The following is a 23,223-nucleotide window of genomic DNA, read 5'->3' on the forward strand; positions in this document are numbered from 1 at the left end:
ACCACCAGCGGTCTCTCTCCCCGCCCTGCACCTGGCTGACTTCACCTGGGTTTTGGCCTTCTTGGGTTCCTTCCCTGGCCCACCACCCTCCCAGGGTTCACCTCAGGTCCCTAGGGGTCGCTCCACCCTGACCTCCACACAGGGCTTGGACTGGGTGGGTCTAGACACACCATCTTGGCTGGACTGGGAGTTCCTCAAGGGCGTAGTTAGGGTCAGCTCTGGGGCTGCCTCAGCACTCAGCACATGGCCAGACATAGAGAAAGTGCTAGAAGGTACATGTCAGATGAGTGGGTAGAGACACAAGGAGCACAGGTCCCCAGCAAAGTCACCTTGAGACTGAGCCTGAAGTGGACCTTGCCTCCCAGCCCCTGCCCTCCCCAAGCCAGGCTGAGGGGTCGACTCACCTATGATGGAGGCAATGGCCCGCTCAGACCCAGGGATGGCGCCATGTGGGACCCCCAGGGTGAAGGCCTCACTGTAGCTCTCGTCCACCTCCATCTTCCTCCAGATTCGGAATTCGCCCACGGAGCCCCAGCCGGTGGAGAAGCCAATGAACTGGACCTCTGGTGGCCTTGGGAGGGTCCAGGCCACAATGACAGACTTGTTGGCTGGCTCTGCACCGTGGCCCACCTGGGAAAAGAGACCAAGGCTGCTGGACGCTGGCAAGAAGCACACAACAGCACTCAGGCAGCAGCGACACTGGCCACAGAGCCATGGTCAGAGGCCTTGGCCATGCTCAGAGCGTCAAGGAGTCAGAGATGAGAGAAATTAGAGGTAGCCCCATCCATTAAATGGCCAACAGAGACACAAGCATGGTGTCTGTGGGTTCCAAAGTCAACAGGTTCCTTGGAATCTTTGGACCTTTGTATATGCTGTTCCCTCTGCCTGGAACACCCTGTGTTCCTATTTTACCTACTGAACTCCTATTCATATTTCAAAACCCACTTTGATTATGTCCCTTCTCTAGGAACTTGTGTTAGCCGATCCTTTTCTATATTCCTTTTGCTTAGCCCCAGAAAGAGCCCCCAGCCACCACTTCCTCTGCTCATATCCACTCTTTCTTTCTCCCTGACCACCTACCACCCCTCTGTGTTCCCAGATCTCTGGACACCTCCTCTGCTCCAGCTCTCGCTAATCTGAGGGGACAAGTGACTCCAGACAGACTGAGAGCAACCAGGGGTGGTGCCCGGTGTTTCCCCTCACTCCTCCCCACCCCCAATCAGAGCCCGGCACAGCACAGGAAGCAGCAAATATTGGAGGAATATGAGATTTCCGTGCCCGCCACAGCCAGTCCCGCCTTACCTGGATAAGCCCATCATGCCAGCTGATCCAGAATGTTCTGAATTCATCCCAGGAGAGGATCTTGGCTGTGTGCATGCTGGCCACGGGCTCACCCATCTTGCTGGTGGAGATCCATGACCTGGTGTTCTGGTGACCCCCCAGCACGATCTCGATCATGCCTGCTGTGTCCTGGGGCCCAGAAGACAAGGCCACACGGGCATCATTGTGGGCTCGCACAGCCACATCAAAACGGGTGAGGCGCAGCGGCTTCTGCACATACTGGAACTCGTACTTGTTGGGAGTGGAGATGTGGACTCTCTCTGGAGGGATGAGAGGAGACAGGGAGTTGCAAGCTAGACACAACCCCTGCCTTCCCTGCTGGGGCCCAGAGGTGAGCACTGGGGCCACAAAGGCCACACAGGAGGCATGCGTGATAGAATGGTAAAAAATAGGAAAATTAACTAGTTGTGGTGGCATACACCTGTAGTCCGAGCTACTTGGGAGGCTGAGACAGGAGGAGCACTCGAGTGCAGAGTTTGAGGCTGCAGTGAGCTCTGATGATGCCACTGCATTCCACCAAAAAAAAAAAAAAAAAAAAGACATGCAAATGGGCAACGGGAATATGAAAAAATGCTCAACATCATTAATCATAAGGGAAATGCAAATCAAAATCACAATATGTCATCTTACCCCAGTTTGACTAGCTACTACAAAGCCAGTTTTTAATATTAAAAAATATTAAAAAGACAAAATATAACAGACATTAGTGAAGATGTCGAGAAAATGAACTCTTCTATGCTGTTGGTAGAAATCTAAATTAGCACAGCTACTAGGGAAAATGGTATGGAGACTTCACAAAAAACTAAAACTAGAACTACCAGGTGATCCAGCAATCCCACTACTGGGTATTTATCCAAAGGAAAAGAGATCAGTGTATGGAAGGGATGCCTGCATCCCCACTTTTATTGCAGCACTATTCACAGCAGCCAGGACCTGGAATTAACCTAGGTGTCCACCGATGGATGAATGGATGAAGAAAATGCAGTATATACACATAATGGAATACTATTTGGCCATAAAAATCAAGGAAATCATGTCATTTGCGGCAATGTGGATGGAACTGGAGTACACCGCGTTAAGCGAAATATTCCAATCACAGAAAGATAAATATTGCATGTTCTTGCTCATATGTGGGAGCAAAAAGTTCATCTCATGGAGGTAGCGAGTAGAATGACAGATACCAAAGGTTAGGACAGGTAAGCATGCTGGGGGCAGGGGGATAAAGAGAGGTTGGCCACTGAGGTGCAGAATAAGGACACACCTGGAAGTCCCAGGGCCCCACCCACCATGTGAGGCACTAGAGTGTCTCTCCAGAGGAACGAGAGCTGGTTATAGGACCCAAAAACAACACTGCAGCCTTCCCCTCCCAGCAAGCATGACCTACTGACAGGGAGGTCATTCTGCACACCCTTTTACTGCATCTACTGATTCATTGTATAGGGTGCGGTCAAATCTCACCCACAAACACCACCTAGTGGCTCAGAGACTAAACAGGGTGTGTCATCATCCAAACAAAAATCTAAAGGCAAGAAGCAGCAGCTGATTCAGATGGGAAGGAATCAGCGAAAGAACTCTGGAAGTATGAAGAATCAAACGGAAATCACACCCCCAAAGAGAAACACCAGCTCTCTAGCAATGGACATTAACCAAACTCAGAACACCAAAATGACAGAAGAAGAATTTCAAACATGGATCATCAGAAAACTCAACGTTATGCAAGAAAAAATGGATAACCAACACAAAGAAACCACACACAAAAAAAAATTCCAGGACTTGGAAGAAAAATTCACTAAAGAAATTGAAATATTAAAGAAAAATCAAACTGAACTCCTGGAAATGAAGAATTTATTCGGGGAACTACAAAACACAGTGGAAAGCCTCAAGAGCAGGGTAGATCAAACAGAAGAAAGAATCTCAGAGATCAAAGATAACACCTTCCAATTAAATAAGTCAGTCACAGAGATAGAGCAAAGAAATAAGAGAAAAGACCAGAGCCTGCAAGAAATGTGGGATTGTGTGAAGAAGCCTAACATGAGAGTTATGGGCATTCCTGAGAGTGAAGAAGATAATACGCAAGGATTGGATAAGCTTATTTGAACATATAATTGATAAAAATTTCCCAGGCCTTGCTAAAAATCTGGATATACAGGTACAAGAAGCCCAAAGGAACCCTGGGAGATTCATTGCAAATAGGAAGACACCATGTCATGTAGTCATCAGACTGAACAAAATATCCACTAAAGAGGCGAAAGAAACAAGTAACACACAAAGGAAAGCCCATCCGAATAACGCCAGATTTCTCAACTGAAACCTTATAAGCAAGAAGAGACTGGGGCCCCATTCTCACTCTTCTGAAACAGAATAATGCCCAGCCTAGAATCTTGTACCCAGCAAAGCTAAGTTTTGTATGTGAAGGAGAAATTAAGACATTCTCAGATAAACAAAGACTGACGGAATTCACCAAGAAAAGACCAACCCTCCAAGAAGTCCTCAAAACAGAGTTGCACTGGACCAGCACAAGAAACACTCACGAATGTAAAACTACTCAAAAACTAAAGATCAAAGGCCAGATACCACAATGGCTCAAGAGAGAACATAGCAATGAAGTTCTACCCAACAGGATGAAAACAAATCTGCCCCACCTATCAGTTCTCTCAATAAATGTGAATGAATTGAACTCCCCACTCAAGAGATATAGGCTGGCCCAATGGATAAAAAAATACAAGCCAAGTATTTGCTGTCTCCAGGAAACTCATCTAACCTGCAAGGATGCATTTAGACTGAAAATAAAGGTGGGAAATTGATATTTCAAGCAAACAGAAGCCAAAAGAAGGCTGGTGTGGTGGTTTTAATTTCAGATAACTTAGTTTTTAAATCAACAAAAGTAATGAAAGACAAAGATGGTCACCATATAATGGTGAAGGGTATAGTTCAACAAGAAGACATAACTATACTTAATATGTATGCACCCAACTTAGGTGCACCCAGATTCATAAAGAAAACCCTACTCGATCTAAGCCAAATGATAAGCAGCAACACCATAATAGCCAGTGACTTCAACACCCCACTGACAGTACAGGACAGATCCTCCAAACAGAAAATAAACAAAGAAATAATGCACTTAAACAGAATGCTAGAACAAATGGGCCTGACTGACATTTACAGGACATTCTATCCAAAATCCACTGAATATACGTTCTTCTCATCAGCTCACGGGACATTCTCTAAGATTGACCATATCCTAGGACACAAAGCATGTCTTCAAAAATTAAAAAAAAATAGAAATTATACCATGCATCTTCTCAGATCACAGTGGAATAAAAGTAGAAATCAACCCTAACAGAAATTCTCATTTCTACTCAAAGTCTTGGAAGCTAAACAACCTTCTCCTGAACGATCATTTTATAAATGAAGAAATCAAGATGGAAATCAAAAGATTCTTTGAACTAAATGACAAAGGAGACACAAGTTATCAAAATCTGTGGGACACAGCTAAAGCAGTCCTGAAAGGAAAGTTTATTTCCATAAATGCCTATATCCAAAAGACATAAAAGTTACAAAGAGACAACCTAATGAATAGACTTAAAGAGCTGGAGAAAGAAGAACAGACCGACCCCAAACCCAGCAGAAGAAGAGAAATCCATAAGATCAAACCAGAACTAAATGAAATGGACAACAGGAAAACTATATGGGAGATTAATAAAACAAAAAGTTGGTTCTTTGAAAAGATAAAATCAACACGCCTTGGCTAGACTAACTAAGAGCAGAAAAGAAAAATCTCTGATAAACTCCATCAGGAACATGAAAGGAGAAATCATAACTGATGCCACAGAGATACAAGATATCATCTATGAATTCTACAAAAACCTTTACACACAGAAATTGAAAAATGTGGAGGAAATGGACAATTTTTTAGAAACACACAACCTCCCTAGGCTCAACCAGGAAGAAATAGAATTCCTGAACAGACTAATATCAAGAACTGAAATCAAAACAGCAATAAAAAACCTCCCCAAAAAGAAAAGCCCTGGACCAGATGGTTTCACACCTGAATTTTACCACACCTACAAAGAAGAACTGGTGCCTATCCTACAAAATTTATTCCACAACATTGAGGACAGAATCCTCCCCAACACATTTTATGAAGCCAACATAACTCTGATACCAAAACCAGGAAAGGATGCAACAAAAATAGAAAACTACAGACCAATATTCCTTATGAATATAGATGCAAAAATTCTCAATAAAATCTTGGCAAATCGAATCCAGGCGCTTATCAAGAAAATAATCCATCATGACCAAGTGGGCTTCATCCCAGAGATTCAGGGATGGTTCAACATATGCAAATCTATAAATGTAATACACCACATAAATAGAAGCAAAAACAAAGACCACATGATCCTCTCAATAGATGCAGAAAAGGCATGTGACAAAATTCAACACCCTTTTATGATAAGAACACTTAACAAAATAGGCATAGATGGGGACTACCTAAAAATGATGCAAGCCATATATGACAAACCCACAGCCAATATCATACTGAATGGGGAAAAATTGAAATCCTTCCCACTTAGTACTGGAACCAGATGAGGTTGCCCACTATCCCCACTGCTATTCAACATAGTCCTGGAAGTCCTTGCGAGAGCAATCAGGCAAGAGAGCAGAATCAAGGGTGTCCAAATGGGGACAGAAGAGATCAAACTCTCACTCTTTGCTGATGATACGATATTATATCTAGAAAACCCCAAGGATTCAACCAAGAGACTCCTGGGACTGATAAATGAATTCAGTAGAGTCTCACGATACAAAATCAATACACACAAATCAGAGGCATTCATATGTGCCAATAACAGTCAAACTGAGAACCAAATCAAAGACTCAATACCCTTCACAATAGCAACATAGGAGGTAAAAGACCTCTACAGGGAGAACTATGAAACACTGAGGAAGGAAATCACAGAGCACGTAAACAGGTGGAAAACCATACCATGTTCGTGGATCGGAAAAATCAACATTGTTAAAATGTCTATACTACCCAAGGTGATCTACAGATTCAATGCAATCCCTATTAAATTACCAACATCATTTTTTACAGATATAGAAAAAATAATATTATGCTTTGCATGGAACCAGAGAAGACCCCGTTCAGTAAACGCAATTTTAGGCAACAAGAACAAAATGGGAGGTATTAATTTACCAGACTTCAAACTATACTACAATTCTATGCTTATTAAATCAGCTTGGTATTGGCACAAGAACAGGGACACAGACCAGTGGAACAGAACTGAGAATCCAGATATAAAACCATCCTCATATAGCCATCTAATCTTTGACAAAGCAGACAAAAAGATACTCTGGGGAAAAGAATCCTTATTCAATAAATGGTGCTGGGAAAACTGGATAGCCACATGTAGAAGTCTGAAACAGGACCCACACCTTTCAGCTCTCACAAAAATCAAATCACGGTGGATAACTGACTTAAGGTGCGAAACTATTAGAATTCTAGAAGAAAATGTGGGAAAAACTCTGATAGACATTGGCCTAGGCAAAGAATTTATGAAGAAGACCCCAAAAGCAATCACAGCAACAACAAAAATAAATAAATAGGACCTGATTAAATTAAAACGCTTCTGCACAGCCAGAGAAACTGTCACAAGAGCAAACAGAGAACCTACAGAATGGGAAAAAATTTTCTCAGGCTACACATCTGATAAAGGACTGATAACTAGAATGTATCTAGAACTCAGAAAAATCAGCATGAAAAAATCAAACAACCGTATCAAAAAGTGGGCAAAGGACATGAATAGAAATTTTTCAAAAAAAGACAGAAGAATGGCCAACAAACATATAAAAAAATGCTCAGCATCTCTAATCATCAGGGAAATGCAAATCAAAACCACAATGGGATATCATTTAACTCTAGTGAGAATGGCCTTTATCAAAAAGTCTCAAAACGATAAATGTTGGCGTGGATGCGGAAAGACAGGAACACTCATACACTGCTGGTGGGACTGCAAACTAGTGCAACCTCTGTGGAAACCAATATGGAGAAACCTTAAACAGATACACGTAAACCTACCATTTGATCCAGCAATCCCATTACTGGGCATCTACCTAAAAAAACAAAAGACATTCTATAACAAAGACATCTGCACCCGAATGTTTATAGCAGCACAATTCATAATTGCAAAGATGTGGAAACAACCCAAGTGTCCATCAATACATGAGTGGATTAATAAAATGTGGTATATGTGTACCATGGAGTACTACTCAGCTACAAGAAATAATGGTGATATAGCACCTCTTATATTTTCCTGGGTAGAGTTGGAACCCATTCTACTAAGTGAAGTATCCCAAGAATGGAAAAACAAGCACCACATGGACTCACCATCAAATTGCTTTCACTGATCATCACCCAAGAGCACATTCAGGAATAACATAAATCAGTGTCGGGCAGATATAGGGGGCAGGGGATGGGTGTGTACATACATAACGAGTGCGATGTGCACCATCTAGGGGATGGGCACACTTGAAGCTCTGATTTGGGGGGTGGGCAAGGGCAATATATGTAACCCAAACCTTTTTACCCCCATAATATGCTCATATAAAATAAATAAATAAATAAATAAATAAATAAATAAATAAATAAATAAATAAATAAAGAGAGGTTGGTTAATGGGTATGAACATCCAGCTTGATAAAAGGAATAAGGTCTAATGTTAAGTAGCAGCGTAGGATGACTATAGTTAACAACATTGTATTATGTATTTGAACCCTGGCAGTCAATGGGGTGACAGATGTCGCAGCAAGATTGCCCTCACAGCCCATGTGTTATGTATTTCGAAATTGCTAGAAGACAGAACTTGAAATATGCCCAACACACAAAATGAAACATACTCCAGGTAGGGACACTCCACATACCCTGACTTTATCATTATGCATTCTATGCATGTAACAAAATAGCACATGTACCCCACAAATATGTAAAAATATTATCTACCAATACAAAGAAATAATTCACAAAGGAAGCATCCAAGGAACAGAAATAGACCCAGGCACATAAGAACAACTGATTTTCAACAAAGGTACAAAGGCAGTTCCGTAGAGAAAGGAAGGTCTTTTCAATAAATGGTGCTAGAACAATTGGCCATCCAAATGCAGAAAGATAAACTTTGATCCACATCTTGCATGGTATCCCAAATTAACTTTGGATCACAGCCATTTTATAAATGTAAAATATAAAACTATAAAACTGTAAGAAGAAAACAGGATTTGGCAAAGATTTCTTAGGTACAACAAAAGCATTCATCCATAAAAGAAAAAAGTGATAAATTGGACTTCATTAAAATGAAAAACTTCTTTTTTTAAATAATTTTTACTTTTTTATGTGGTTGAATCTATTCTTTTATGCCTTGTTTTTTTTTTTTTTTTTTTTTTTTTTTTTGAGACAGAGTCTCGCTTTGTTGCCCTGGCTAGAGTGAGTGCCGTGGCGTCAGCCTAGCTCACAGCAACCTCAAACTCCTGGGCTTAAGCGATCCTACTGCCTCAGCCTCCCAGGTAGCTGGGACTACAGGCATGCGCCACCATGCCTGGCTCATTTTTTCTATATATATTTTAGTTGGCCGGATAATTTCTTTCTATTTTTAGTAGAGACGGGGTCTCGCTCTTGCTCAGGCTGGTCTTGAACTCCTGACCTCGAGAGATCCACCCGCCTCGGCCTCCTGGAGTGCTAGGATTATAGGTGTGAGCCACTGCGCCTGGTCCTGTTTGTTTGTTTTTATGAGAGGGGTCTCGCTCTTGCTCAGGCTGGTCTCGAACTCCCAAAGTACTAGGATTACAGGTATGAGCCACCAATCCCGGCCTCCACATTGCCCATTTATAACCATATCCATCTCCTACTTACCCTCCCTCTTTCTAACCCATAGCAACGACTAATATGACCTCCATTTATAAAATTTTGTCTTTTAAAAAATGTCATATAAATGGAATCACTTTTTTACCCCTTTGGGATTCTTTTTCCATTCAATTCCCTTCATTCCAGATTCATCCAAGTATCAATAGTTGGTTCCTTTGTAGTGCTGAGTAGTATTCCAGTATGGAGGGACCACATAGTGAGTTCAACCACTCACCCACCAAACACATTTGAGTTGCCTCCAGATTTGGGCTATTACAAATAAAGCTAATATGAACAGCTGTGCACAGGCTTTTGTGTGAACGTAAGTCTTTGTTTCTCTGGGATAAATGCCCAGGAGTGCAAGTGCTGAATGCTATGCTAGTTGCATGCTTAGCTTTTTAAATAAACCACCAAACTGTTCTTATAAACTGTCCAAAGTGGCTGTACCACTTTACATTCCCACTGCTAATGTGTGAGTCATCCCATTTCTCTACACTTTTGCCATCACGTGCTGTTGTCACGATTTTTTATTTTAGGCATTCTGATAGTGTGTGGGGATGTCTCACTGTGTTTCAATTTGCATTTCCCTAATGATGTTCAACACCTTTTTATGTGTGATTTGCCTCCTGTATGTCTCCTCCGGTGAAATGTCTGTCTATTTATGTTGCCTACTTTCTAATCAGATTGTTTGTTTCTTCACTGTTGAATTTGAGAGTTGTTTATATATTCTAGATACTAGTTCTGTGCCTGAGACAGGTTTGCAAATGTTTTCTCCCAGTCTGTAATCTGTATTTCCACTTCTTAGGGTCTTTTGCAGAGCAAACAATGTCTAATTTTGATGAGATCCATTTATAAATGTTTCTTATTACAGATTATGTTTCTGTTGTCAAGTCTAAAAAGTCTTTGCTGGCCAGGCACAGTGGCTCATGTCTGTAATCCTAGCACTTTGGGAGGCCAAGGCAGGAGGATCGCTTGAGGTTAGGAGTTCAAGACCAGCCTGAGCAAGAGCGAGACCCTGTCTCTACCAAAAACAGAAAAATTAGCTGGGTGTGGTGGCTGTAGTTTCAGCTACCTTCCAGCTATATAGCGCCTCGGGAAAGGGCTGGATGGAAGAGGGGCAAACACTCTTACAGGAAGCCCAAGTTCATGTCTGCCAGTATTTCTCTGACCCCACCAGGCAGAGGTGTGAATGAGTCTTTCTTGGAGGACATTCTTTCTGTACCCATTTCCTCCTTACATATCACGTGTAGGCATAATATAGATTTTAGGGGATTGAGGCAGAGAGAGAAACTGACCCCAAATTGCACATCTTCCAGAACTCACCTTAATCTCCATGTCCTCCTCTGCTGCCTTGTGTCTCTGGGTCACGCTCGGGCCCACAACTTTCCCCTGATGTGACCCTAAGATCTCCCTTCCTGTGACCCTGGGCTTGTCGCCCCAGGGCCCCCGAGGGCAGCCCTACTCCTGACCCCCTTTCTTGCTTGGTGCCTGCAGTGTACATCCGTGTGCATTCACTCCCTGTGTGGCAGACGCCCAGCCCTCACTCTGGCTACAGCTGTCCCCAGCTGGGACATGTCATTTCTTGTGCCCTCTGCCCCCAGGGAGGGCTGCTGTGCCTTTTGCAGTGGGAGAGCTGCCACAGTCCTGACTCAGACAGGCATCCCTCTTTAGCAGAGTGGGCACAGGGGACTCACCGTTGGGACAGAAGAAAGCGCTGTAGGTGTACGCCCGGGGGACTCCCTCAGGCTGAAACAGAGAAACAGGCAGAGCTGAGTGCTGGGCTGGTATGTGGGCAGACCGTCCTCCCACGGCAGCGGCTCCAAGTCCAGACAGCACAATCATGCCACCAGGGCTCGCATGGCATCCACAGGGTGACACCAAGATCACAGGTGCACAGAGGACTGGGCCGCCCACTTCCCAGGCCTAGATGAGGAAACTGAGGCTACTCCCCCATGCCAGCCAAATGAAACTCACCAACTGCTTCTTGACGTGTCACGTTTCCCACACCCACATCCTGCACTCCCGGCTGCCCCTTCCCTTCCATCTCCCTGTGGGCAGGGAACACTGAAGCTAAGGCTGCCGGGATCTGAGAGCCCGTCTGACATCCTTGAGCACTGTGAAAGGGGCACTCGGGTCTGCCGAGGGACGTCTCTGTCCCACTGTCTGACACATCCCAGTGGAGTCTCTTCCATCCAGACTTCTGCTTTGGCTTCTTCTACAGGTGACCCCAAATACTGGAAGGCAGCTGCCCTGTTCTCTTAAAAAGGGATGCCCAGGCCAGGTGCAGAGGCTTGTGCCTGTAATCCCAGCATTCTGGGAGGCTGAGGAGGGAGGATCGCTTGAGGCCAGGAGCTTGAGACCAGCCTGGGCAACATAGTGAGACCCCATCTCTACAAAAAATTTAAAAATCAGCTAAGAGTGGTGGTGCATGCCTGTAGTCCCAGCTACTCAGGAGGCTGAGGCAGGAGGATCACCTGAGTCCAGGAATTCGAGGCTGCAGTGAGCTATGATGATGCCACTGCACTCTAGCTGGGGCGACAGAGTAAGACTATGCTTCAAAAAAAAAAAAAAAGTTAAATAGCACAGGACAGGGCCAGGCAATTACAAACCCACAGATTTAGACAGTCATAAATATTAGTCATAACCCAAATGTCCACCAACAGGTGAATGGGTAAACGAAATGCAGCCCATCCATCCAGTGGAATACTATGCAGCCACGAACAGGAACGAAGCCCTGATCCCTGCTACAATGGGGATGAACCTTGAACACACTGTGCTGAATGACAGAAGCCAGACACAGAAGGCCACATAGTGTGTGATTCCATTGATATGAAATGTCCAGAACAGGCTGGGTGCAGTGGATCACACCTGTAATCTCAGCACTTTGAGAGGCCAACGGGGGAGGATTGCTTGAGGCCAGGAATTTGAGACCAGCCTGGGCAACACAACAAGATGCTGTCTCTACAAAAATAGAAAAAATGAGCTGGGAATGGTGGTGCACACCTGTAGTCCCAGCTACTTGGGAGGCTGAGGCAGGAGGATTGCTTGAGCCCAGGAATTTGAGGCTGCAGTGAGCTATAATCAAGCCACTGCACTCCAGCCTGGGTGACAGAGTAAGACCCCATCTCTACCAAAAAAAAAAAAAAAAAAAAAGAAAGAAAAAAAGAAAAAGAAACGAAAAGAAATGTCCAGATGTCCAGAACAGGCAAATCCAGAGACAGAACCAGGCTCCTTCTGTTGGTGGCAAGTCCTGGGTGGGCTCTTGGACACACACCCAGTGGGGCCCTGTCTCCACTGTCGACTCAGCTCACAGAGGACCAAGCGGCAGGCTCTTCACTGACGCCCACGTCCTCGGCCCTGCTCCTCATGGGTCGGTCCAGCCTGGGCTGCACATGCCCTTCCTGGTGCCAGTCTCCTTGGCATCTGTGCCCACGCAGGCTCGGGGCTGGGTCTCAGAGCATGGGCCTGCTATGATGCCGCTGGCATTAGCTCCGGCTGGGCTTTTCCGCAACCATTCAGCACACGTCCGAGCTTCATTCCCTCCTGCCTCTGCGGATCTGCCTGTTCTGGACATTTCTATAAGTGGAGTCACACGCCATGTGGCCTTTTGTGTCTGGCTTCTCTCACTCAGCACCACGTTTTCGAGGTTCATCCACACTGTAGCAGGTGTCAGCGCTTCATCCCTTTTGGCGGCTGAGTGACATCCAATGTACTGGGAAACTGCAGTCCATCGAGCCGCATTTGTTTATCGCATTTTTCAGCTGATAGAAGTTTCCTAAAATGAAAGCGCATTCCTGGTTTTGTCTGGGACTCCCCAGTTGACTGGGGAGTTGCCTGGATGACAATGGTCTTCAGCACTGAGGCCAGGCACTGCGACAGACTCTCCATGCACACCCTCGCTTAACCACCCAGTGGCGCCGTGTGAATCCGGCACCACCCCGTGGCTGGCCAGGCCTCCCTCCAGTGACACCCGCCGGGCTCTCCTTTTTTTTTTTTTTGAGACAGAGTCTCACTGTGTTGCCCGGGCTAGAGTGAGTGCCCTGGCATCAGCCTAGCTCACAGCAACCTCAAACTCCTGGGCTTAAGCGATCCTACTGCCTCAGCCTCCCGAGTAGCTGGGACTACAGGCATGCGCCACCATGCCTGGCTCATTTTTTCTATATATATTTTAGTTGGCCAGATAATTTCTTTCTATTTTTAGTAGAGACGGGGTCTCGCTCTTGCTCAGGCTGGTCTCGAACTCCTGACCTCGAGCGATCCACCCGCCTCAGCCTCCCAGAGTGCTAGGATTACAGGCGTGAGCCACCGTGCCCGGCCCCGCCGGGCTCTCCTTATGGGTCTGAATCACATCAGCTTCCTTTCTGCTCCTTTGGATGTCACCAAGACATGTGGAGGTGATCGAAGGCTCTCAGCCTTCCAGCGGACTTACAGATCTCAGTCCCCTGCAGGCCACCCAGGCAGGGTGGTGCCTGTCCTCTTTCCCCCTGGACAGCCATCCCCATTCCGGTACAGCTCCCATGACCAGGCACAGTCACTGCCTGCCTCTGTGCCAGCTGTGCACCTCCTGGGGAAGACATTTCTGTCATATTCAGCTTCTTGTTCCCAAGTCCACCACGAGACTTTTTTTTTTTTTTTTTTTTGAGACAAGTCTTGCTCTGCTGCCCAGGCTGGAGTGTAGTGGTGTCATCACAGCTCACAGCAACCTCAAACTCCTGGGCTCAAGCGATCCTCCTGCCTCAGCCTCCCGAGTAGCTGGGACTACAGGTGCCACCATGCCTGGCTAATTTTTCTATTCTTTATAGAGATGGGGTCTCACTATGTTGCTCAGGCTGGTCTAGAACTCCTGGCCTCAATGCCTAGAGCTCTCCAGTGGGAAGAGTTGGGAGGAGTTTTTTGCTGCTTTATTGAGCCACACACAGTCTTGTCTCTTATTTCACAAATTGCTTTTCTAATGGAAGTTTCATTTTTTGCAACGACATTTCTTTTCTTTTCTTTTCTTTTCTTTTCTTTTCTTTTCTTTTCTTTTCTTTTCTTTTCTTTTTTTTGAGACAGAGTGTTGCTCTGTTGCCTGGGCTAGAGTGCCGTGGCATCAGCCTAGCTCATAGCAACCTCAAACTCCTGGGCTCAAGTGGTCCTCCTGCCTCAGCCTCCCAAGTATCTGGGGCTACAGGTGTGCACCACCATGCCTGGTTAATTTTTTCTATATATTTTTAGTTGTGCAGCTAATTTCTTTCTATTTTTTTAGTAGAGATGGGGTCTCACTTTTGCTCAGGCTGGTCTCGAACTCCTGACCTCGAGTGATCCTCCTGCCTTGGCCTCCCAAAGTGCTAGGATTACAGGTGTGAGCCATCGTGCCCGGCCGCAACAAAATTTCAAGTCTTCTGCTGCCTCGATCTTCCCTTCTGTCCCCAACAGCTGCCTGAATGAACCCAGACCAGTGGACACCACAGATGCAAGCTCGGGCAAAATCCCTCTCTGTGAACTCAGAAATCTCTTCTGCAAGGAAAGGAAGGAGGCAAGAATTGCAGCCCTCCAGGTCTGCTGGTTCGTACCTGGGGGTCTCACAGCCTCCTCCTTGGGCCATGAGTGGGCACAGTGTGGCCCAGGGTGCATGCTGGCTTGGGCTGAGCAAAAGGTGGCCAGGGGTCTCTGCGTCCCCATTGGGACCACCCCACCTTGCTGGTTTATAGAGCTCTCATTCCTCATCCTACAGCTCTTGATCCCAGAAAAACATCCCATCATATCAAAAATGCTGCGGTGACAACCTGTCCCCGACCTGGAGTTCTGCCCAGTGCATGTGTGACTCCTGGTGCCAGCAGGACCCATCTGTGCTCAGGGCCAGCAAGATCGTAGCAAGGAGGGAGAGCAGCTGTGGGAAGCTGGGCATCCAGGGAATATGAGACCCCCAGGGGCCACTGTCAGGAGCTTCACTGGAGGCTGCAGCATGCTCTTGGGGTGGCACCAAATGGAGTCCTGGATAGTGCTCTGATGCGTCCGAGCAGCTCTGTAAAGACGGGGCATCGCCGCTACTACCTGCCCAGCACCGTGACATGCCCATATGTGGCATCCCTGGAGCAGCAAGCACCCCATCTCACGCAGCAGGGTCAGAAAGCCATGGTGCTTGCAAAGCCCCACAGGTACGTGGGCAGAGCCTGCAGCAGGGGGTGGGGGTGCAGGCATGTGGATCTCGCAGCCCCGCCTGGCTATGAGTCCAGAATCTGCCTCCCAAGAGTTCCAGGCCACTTTGCCTCACTTCTGGGAGGAGCTGGACCGCTGTGGTCCACCAAGGAAGCCCCCCAGACCCCAGCCGTCCTGAGCTCCCAAGCAGGACCCGTGGTGGCTGCCCAGGCCCTGGCGTGGGCTGAGACCACACGCTCCAGCAGCCCTGGCCTCGTGGTTGAAGGAACTGGGCCCTGGCCAAACACCCTGGGTGAGGATGTGGCCTTACCTCAACCATCACACTGCGCCTGACGTAATCTGTCCCAATGGGGACCCTCCTGTCAGTGTGATTCTCCTCCGGGTGTTTGTTGGGTCTCTCATCCTGGCAGCAGCTTGTGTCTCCGTAAGCAAGGGCTTTGGCTGCAAAGATGTGATTGCCTGCTCCCAGAACAGGTCCCCACCCAGGGGGTGTCCTGTCCCCCACTCTTGTCCCAGGAGTGCTTGTGTGCATGTGTGTGCATTTGTGCATGAGTTTGTGTGTACCTGTCCCTTGGGACAACCCTGACCTCACCTGCTGCCCCATCCACCCCTCGTGCCCAACAGGGGTCAGCGCCTGGACCCCTTGGTGACCTGGAAAGGGGGGTACCCCAAGAAGCCGGGACCCTCACCTGTGATGTTGTTAAGGCCCAGGTTGCTGAAGGACAGAACGATCCAGGTGGGCTCAGCCTCCCCAGGGGACACGCATGTCTTCTTGGTCAGATGGCGTTTGCCAGGATGCCCGACAAACTGGATGCCCTTGGGAACTGAGAGCTTCATGTACACCTGCAGGGGGTGAGGTGCGCTCATGGTGCCTGGGATCAGGCTACCCTCCCTGCGCCCCACAGCCCACTGTGCACAACTGGCCTTGTCAGCCTCTCTAAGAGCCAGGCTCCACTCGGAAGGTTCCTTCCATTTCCGATCAAACTACCCACCACTGTCTGGCAGCCCACTCTGGCCCTCCCATGCCTGTCTGCCTTACTTGGAAGCCCCTCTTCCCTCAAGCCCTGCAGATCCCCACAAGCCCAGGTCCCCTCAACCGGATCAAGGGCTGCCTCTCCTGCTATGTCCGCCCTGGGCCTCCAGATAGAAGCAACCCCACCCACTGCGGACCCCACAGGAGCTTCCTCTGGCTCTCTCTCCAACCACGGCACTCCATGGTGTCAGAGTACAGCTCCGTGTATGCCCCTGTGTGCAGATGTGTGTGCATGCATGTGCTGTGAATGCATGCATCCATCTCTGGGTGCACATCTGTGTGCACACATGCAAGCACAGGGTGAATACACACATGCGTGCATTCATGTACATGTACGTGTGTACAGTGGGTAAATGCATGCATGTGCATGCTAGTGTTTCTGTGTGTACATGTGTGCCTGTATGTGTGCACGTGTGATGTGGATGTGCTGTGGATGCATGCAGGGGTCTCCACATGCAAGTGTGTGCATGTGTGGGTATGCAAGCATGGCATATGTATGTGTGCATGCACACCCTGTGAAGGCATGTGTGCATGCATGTGTGTGCTTGTGTGTCTGTGTGCATGGTAGTCTCTGTGCATGTGTGTGCATTTTCAGCATTCTTCCAGGAAGGAAGGAAGAAACTCAACAACTGTCAGTGAGCCACATTTTCTAGGTTCTCAGTGAAGTGATCAGCTGTCCCCACTGGGAGGGTCTAGCTGGGGCTGTTTTCCCTGTGCCTCGGGGACAGGCACATGGGCTGGGGACTGCTCCTGAAACTGGGGCTTGGCTGACCCTGAGCACATGTGCTGCCCAGCAGGGCTTTATTCTTCCTGCTGGACAAGCCAGCCACCAGCCACTCAGCGCCAAAACTGGCACCCGCAGGCTTTGGGGGGAAGCCTCCCTTGGGGGACACCCTACAGGTCAGGGACTGAGCCTGCTGTATTCTGTCTTCTTGAAACTGGGATCCTGTTCTTCCTGGCCATAGTCCATACAAAAAGAACAACAAAGAAGGATAGACTGTAAAGGTAAAGTCTGGAGCTGGGTTTTTGGGCACCACTACCTGGCGGTTCTGAGTACAACACCTCCCTTTCGTCCTCTAACGAAGCCACCCCGTGGCTGGAATTTGCAACAACTCCCTGGCTAAATACCCTCATTTTTTCAGTAAAAGCCAGAAATCTGGTTTTTTGGATATAGAATCTTTTGGTTTCCAATATCATCATTGGCCCGAGACTGAGGCTCACATTCAAACGAGGCGTGGAATGAACCACAGGCTCGAGGCTCCCTGAGCACATGGGGAGGGCCAAGAGGAGATGGTCTGAGGTGTCCCCAGAGTCCAGCTGTCCCTGAGGGCTGCCCCAACCATGGACAGTCCTTCCTCCCTCCCTCTCATCCTCTCAGCTGACAACCCAGCACTCAAGGATTATAAAAGTGGGGAGGAACGAATGCATCCCGAAACCCAGCCACACTGTCCCGCTGGCCTCCAAACACTGGTTCTGCATCCTGCCTCCACCTGCTGGGGGCTCCAGCATCTGTCTCTACCTCGCTTGGCGTCAACAGGGTCTGACACCCTTTCTCCACCTTCAGGGTCACCCCAAGCCCACCCCCTAGGGCTTGATGGTACCGGCCAATCCACCAACAGATCGAATGACATGCCCAGGGTCGGTGACTTTGTAAGTACAGACTGAGATTCTGAGTGCCATCTCTGTTGACCACCAGGATTTCCTGATGCTGTCCTGGGGGCCTGCAAATTAAGGCCTAAAGCCCAAACCTGACCCACCACCTGTTTCTGTGGGACCTAAAAGCTAAGGATGCTTTTTACCTTTTTTAAATGGTTGGGGGAGAAAAATTAAAAGAAGAATGATATTTTGTGCCACATGAAGATTCTATGGAATTCAAGGCTGGGTGCGGTGGGTCATGCTTGTAATCCCAGCACTTTGGGAGGTTAAACTGGAAGGATCAATTGAGGCCACTAGTTCGAGACCAGCCTGGGCAACATAGTGAGATCCAATCTCTACAAAAATAAAAACATTAGCCAGGTGTCGTAGTGTGCGCCTGTAGTCTCAGCTACTCAGGAGGCTGAGGCAGAAGGATGGCTCGAGCCCAGGAGTTCAAGGCTACAGTGAGCTCTGATCACACCACTGCACTCCAGCCTGGGTGACAGAGCGAGACCCCCATCTCAAAAAAAAAAAAAAAAGGAAAAATTCTATGGCATTTAGATTTCAGTGTCTAGAAATGAAATCTTACTGAAACATAGCCATACTCAATGAGGCATGGATGGTCTACAGCTGCTTTCGTGCTACAGTGGCCGAGTTGAGTTGCTGCATCAGGAATTGTATGTCTGGCAGAGACTGAAATATCTACAGTTTGGCCCCTTCCAGAAAATGCTCCATGTCATCACTTATGATACCACTGCCCCCATGCCCAGGGAGGTAGGGATGGTGGCTCTGTCACACACGTCCCCTCCCCCTCCCACACACGTCCCTACCTCTGCCCTGCCGGCTTAGACAGCTGGTGAATTAGAGGCTGGTCTCTTCCCGGCCCCTGCCTCCCTGACAACATAGATGCTGTGTACCCCCAAAGCCCCCAGGCTGACCCCACCGACACGTGCCTCCCTGACAGCACGGCTGCAGGCCCAGCCCCCTGGCAAACGGGGAAAGGCCGTGCATTTGGGGGCCCCAGTACCTCGGCGCAGGTGCCCATGTAGTTGTAGACGCTGAGCGGGATCTTGACCTGCTCCCCGCGGACGACGAGAGATGGCAGCGTGAAGTCTACGAAGAAGGGCTTGAAGGTCTTCAGCAGGGCGGGCTCGGCAATGCCCAGGCCCCGAGAGGTGGACAGGGCCACAGCCTCGGCCACCCAGCTGGTGATGGAGTCTGGGACCTGCACGCCAAGAGTGTCCTCACCAGATGCGTCACTGCAGAGAGATGGACAACCATGAGGCCTTCTCCGGGGCCAGGTGGGAACGAACAACACAGGCTGTGTGGCTCAGGGAGGCACCCCAGCACCTTAGAAACAAGCATAGAAAGCCCCATGCAGGTGTGTGACATGGGAGCGCTGGTCCTCAGCCCTGGCTCTCTCTAACAGCAAACAGCAATGGTGACTGTGAACATAGAACCAACCAGCACATGGGTTCTGGGATGCAAACTTTGGCAGTGCATGCTCTGCCCAGTCTAGGGGGAGAAAGCTACCCCATTGATGAGACCAGTCATTTAGGGTGTCCTCCAAGAATACTGAGCAAGTTCAGAGAGTTGGTTCAAATACAGTGGAAGCCCGTTATTTGTGGCAGCTACATTCCATGAAGTTGCCGCAGACTCTGAATTGGCAAACACCAGACAATGGCTCCTGGGGAAAATGCAGGGTTAGGTTCCTGGGGGCCCCTGGTCACAGTTTTGTGCACCGATCAATACCTAACCTTGTTTTATGATCCAGCGATTCCACTTCTGGGTATATACCCAAAAGAACTGAAAGTAGGGTCTCAAAGAGATATTTGTGCACGCCTGTTATAGCAGCATTATTCACAATAGACAAAACGTAGAAGCAACCCAAGTGTCTATCGAGTGAAAACAAATAGATAAACAAATGAGGAATATTATTCAGTCTTACAAAGGAAGGAAATTCTGACACATGCTACAACATGGATGAACCCGAGGTCATTATGCTCAGTGACATAAGCCAGCCACAAAAAAGACAAATACTGTATAATTCGACTTATATGAGGTCCCTAGTATAGTCAAACTCAGGGCCAGGTGTGGTGGCAGCGCCTGTAGTCCCAGCTGCTCAGGAGGCTGAGGCGGGAGGATCGCTTGAGCCCAGGAGTTGGAGGCTGCAGTGAGCTGTGATGACGCCACAGCACTCCAGCCTGGGCAACAGAGCAAGATTGCGTCTCAAAAACAAAAACCAAAAATACTCAGAGACACAAAGTAGAATAGTGGGTGCCAGAGGTTAGGCAGAGAGGGGATGGGGAGTTAGTGTTTAATGGGGACAGAGTTTCAGTTTGGGAACAAGGAAAAGTTCTGGAGAGGGATGGTGGTGATGGTTGCACAACAACATGAATGTATTTAACACCACTAACCTGCACACTTACAAATGGTTAAGATGGTAAATTTTATATGATTTTGCCCACAATTTTAAAAATTGGGGAAAAAAAGAGTAGACCAATCCTTTTTCTGGGCTCAGAGGCACCCCCACCCTGGTCTCAGACCTTCCCCATCTGAGTCACCCTTGCTCCAGCCAACAGAGGGGAGGGACTATCCCTAATCCCAAATCCCTGACTCCAGCCCTTCTGTGCTATCCACAGCCGTACCACCCCTCTCAGCGCTCGGATTCTCTCTGCTTCTCAAAAGGGTTCCACCACCCTCTTCCACCTCCTAAGTCCTGTGCTCAACCCTCCCTGAAAACACTGACCCTACTGCAATATGACGACTCTTTGGGCATCTGTCTACTCCAGCTAAAACGAAAATTTCATGAGTGCTGAGACCCTGTCTGCCTTGTTCAAGCGGCTATCCTCGGCACCAAAAAAACATCACCCAGCACCTAAAACATAGCTACATTTGAGTGATGATGGACAGACAGTCTGTCTTACAACTGAGCTCCCAGAACAAAACACGGTAACCTCAGACCTGTTCTGAGCAGGAATTAAGCCTTCCCACCCTGAGGACACGAGGAGCATTGTCATAGCACAGCATACCTAGAAGGGCACAGCTCAGAAGTGAGTTTACCCGCCAGCGCATGCTGAATTGAGGGTCAGAACTTTCATGCCCAACTGGTTTACCAGGGCAGGCACTGCCACCTTTTGCAAGTCCCATTGGTGCTCTGACACCAAGCGTCCAGAGAAAAAAGCCAATTGCATTGGTCAGAAATTTGGCCCCTGCACTCCTGCTTCAAGGAGAATTAATAGAGAGAGAAAAAAAATGTGGAAATGTGCTGAGGAAAGCATCCTGTTTTCGAGCATTAGCTTAGTCCCCTGAGGAGTGAGGAGGGTAGAGGGTGAGGTCACGTTCATGTTCCAGGCAACTGTAATCATGTAATGAGCTCGTTATGCAAACAGAGCAGATAAGAGTTACCCCAACAGGGAGTGGTGAGAGGCACAAAGCCCTCACATTTCATGTTTCACGGGCAGATGTTCAAGGCTGCAGCGGGAGTCAAGGCTGACTTCATGGCTTTGTTTTATGCATCAGAAAAAGATGCACAATGTCGTACTCAGATGCTGGCATCAGCTCTGCCCATCCCACTGGGAACTCCGTGGACTTGCACGAGTGCCTTTGAGCCAACCAGCAGACAGCACAGGAGAGGAATCTTACTGTACCTGATGTTGAGACAACGCCAAAGCCATGTTTCAGGGAAGAAAGTCCTTTTTTTCTTCTCTGCTCTATGAATATAAAAAAAAAAAGATTAAAATTTCACGGACACAACAAATCTTTTGCTCGGCAGATTAACATTCTATTTGATTAGATAGAATGTGTTCATTCTTTTACCTGACACAGTTAACATTCTACTTGATGAGGACATAGCTTGTTAATTCTTTTACCTAGAAGGGTTAACAGCCTACTTGATTAGGAACAGTGGAAGCAAGGTATCAAAGGCTTGGCAGAGTTCACCTTAAAACAACAGTGTTGCCTTATCTCCTGGATGCAGAAGGTAGGAACGGCCACAGGGACCACCCCACGTCCTGCCCTTTGCTAATTTCCCTTGCTGAGTTTGCCATGCCCTTCCCCACCATGACATTGAACTCTCCACCTCCCACTCACGCTATGTTCTGTTTCCTAAAGATGCCTTTCATTCTGTTATCCACCGTGATTTGATTTTTGTGAGAGGTGAAAGCTGTGGGTCCTGTTTCAGTCTTCTACATGTGGCTATCCAGTTTTCCCAGCACCGTTTATTAAATAAGGATTCTTTTCCCCAAAGTATGTTTTTGTCTGCTTTGTCAAAGATTAGATGGCTATATGAGGATAGGTGTGAAACGATTAGAATTCTAAAAGAGAATGTAGGAAAGACTCTTACAGACATTGGCCTAGGCAAAGAATTTATGAAGAAGACCCCTAAGGCAATCACAGCAACAACAAAAATAAATGAATGGGACCTGATTAAATTAAAAAGCTTCTGCACAGCCAAAGAAACAGTCACGAGAATAAACGGACAACCTACAGAATGGGAAAAAAATTTCGCATACTACACATCAGATAAAGGACTGATAACAAGAATCTATTTAGAACTCAGGAAAATCAGTAAGAAAAAAATCAAACAACCCTATCAAAAAGTGGGCAAACGACATGAATAGAAATTTTTCAAAAGAAGATATAAGAATGGCTAACAAACATATAAAAAATGCTCAACATCCCTAATCATCAGGGAAATGCAAATCAAAACCACACTGAGATATCACTTAACTCCAGTGAGAATGGCCTTTATCAAAAAGTCCCGGCCGGGCGCGGTGGCTCACGCCTGTAATCCTAGCACTCTGGGAGGCCGAGGCGGGTGGAGCTCTTGAGGTCAGGAGTTCGAGACCAGCCTGAGCGAGACCTCGTCTCTACTAAAAATAGAAATAAATTATCTGGACAACTAAAAATATATATAGAAAAAATTAGCTGGGCATGTTGGCGCATGCCTGTAGTCCCAGCTACTCGGGAGGCTGAGGCAGTAGGATCGCTTAAGCCCAGGAGTTTGAGGTTACTGTGAGCGAGGCTGATGCCACGGCACTCACTCTAGCCCGGGCAACAGAGTGAGACTCTGTCTCAAAAAAAAAAAAAAAAAAAAAAAAGTCCCAAAACAACACATGTTGGTGTGGATGCGGAGAGACAGGAACACTCATACACTGTTGGCGGGACTGCAAACTAGTGC

General features: G+C 47.5%; 1 protein-coding gene across 1 annotated transcript in view; it reads right to left on the minus strand.

Annotated features, from left to right (window-relative positions):
- The window catches only part of LOC123640082 (C3 and PZP-like alpha-2-macroglobulin domain-containing protein 8), an 88,744-nt gene that overhangs the window by 22,858 nt on the left and 42,663 nt on the right, over positions 1-23,223 (minus strand). The window contains 7 exon segments of the mRNA XM_045554465.1: positions 405-630; positions 1,303-1,601; positions 10,930-10,981; positions 15,684-15,814; positions 16,063-16,216; positions 19,069-19,300; positions 21,692-21,754. Coding sequence (XP_045410421.1) covers positions 405-630; positions 1,303-1,601; positions 10,930-10,981; positions 15,684-15,814; positions 16,063-16,216; positions 19,069-19,300; positions 21,692-21,754 — 1,157 coding nt within the window.

Source organism: Lemur catta, chromosome 1 (assembly GCF_020740605.2).
Source record: "Lemur catta isolate mLemCat1 chromosome 1, mLemCat1.pri, whole genome shotgun sequence".
NCBI classification, from domain to species: Eukaryota; Metazoa; Chordata; class Mammalia; order Primates; family Lemuridae; genus Lemur; species Lemur catta.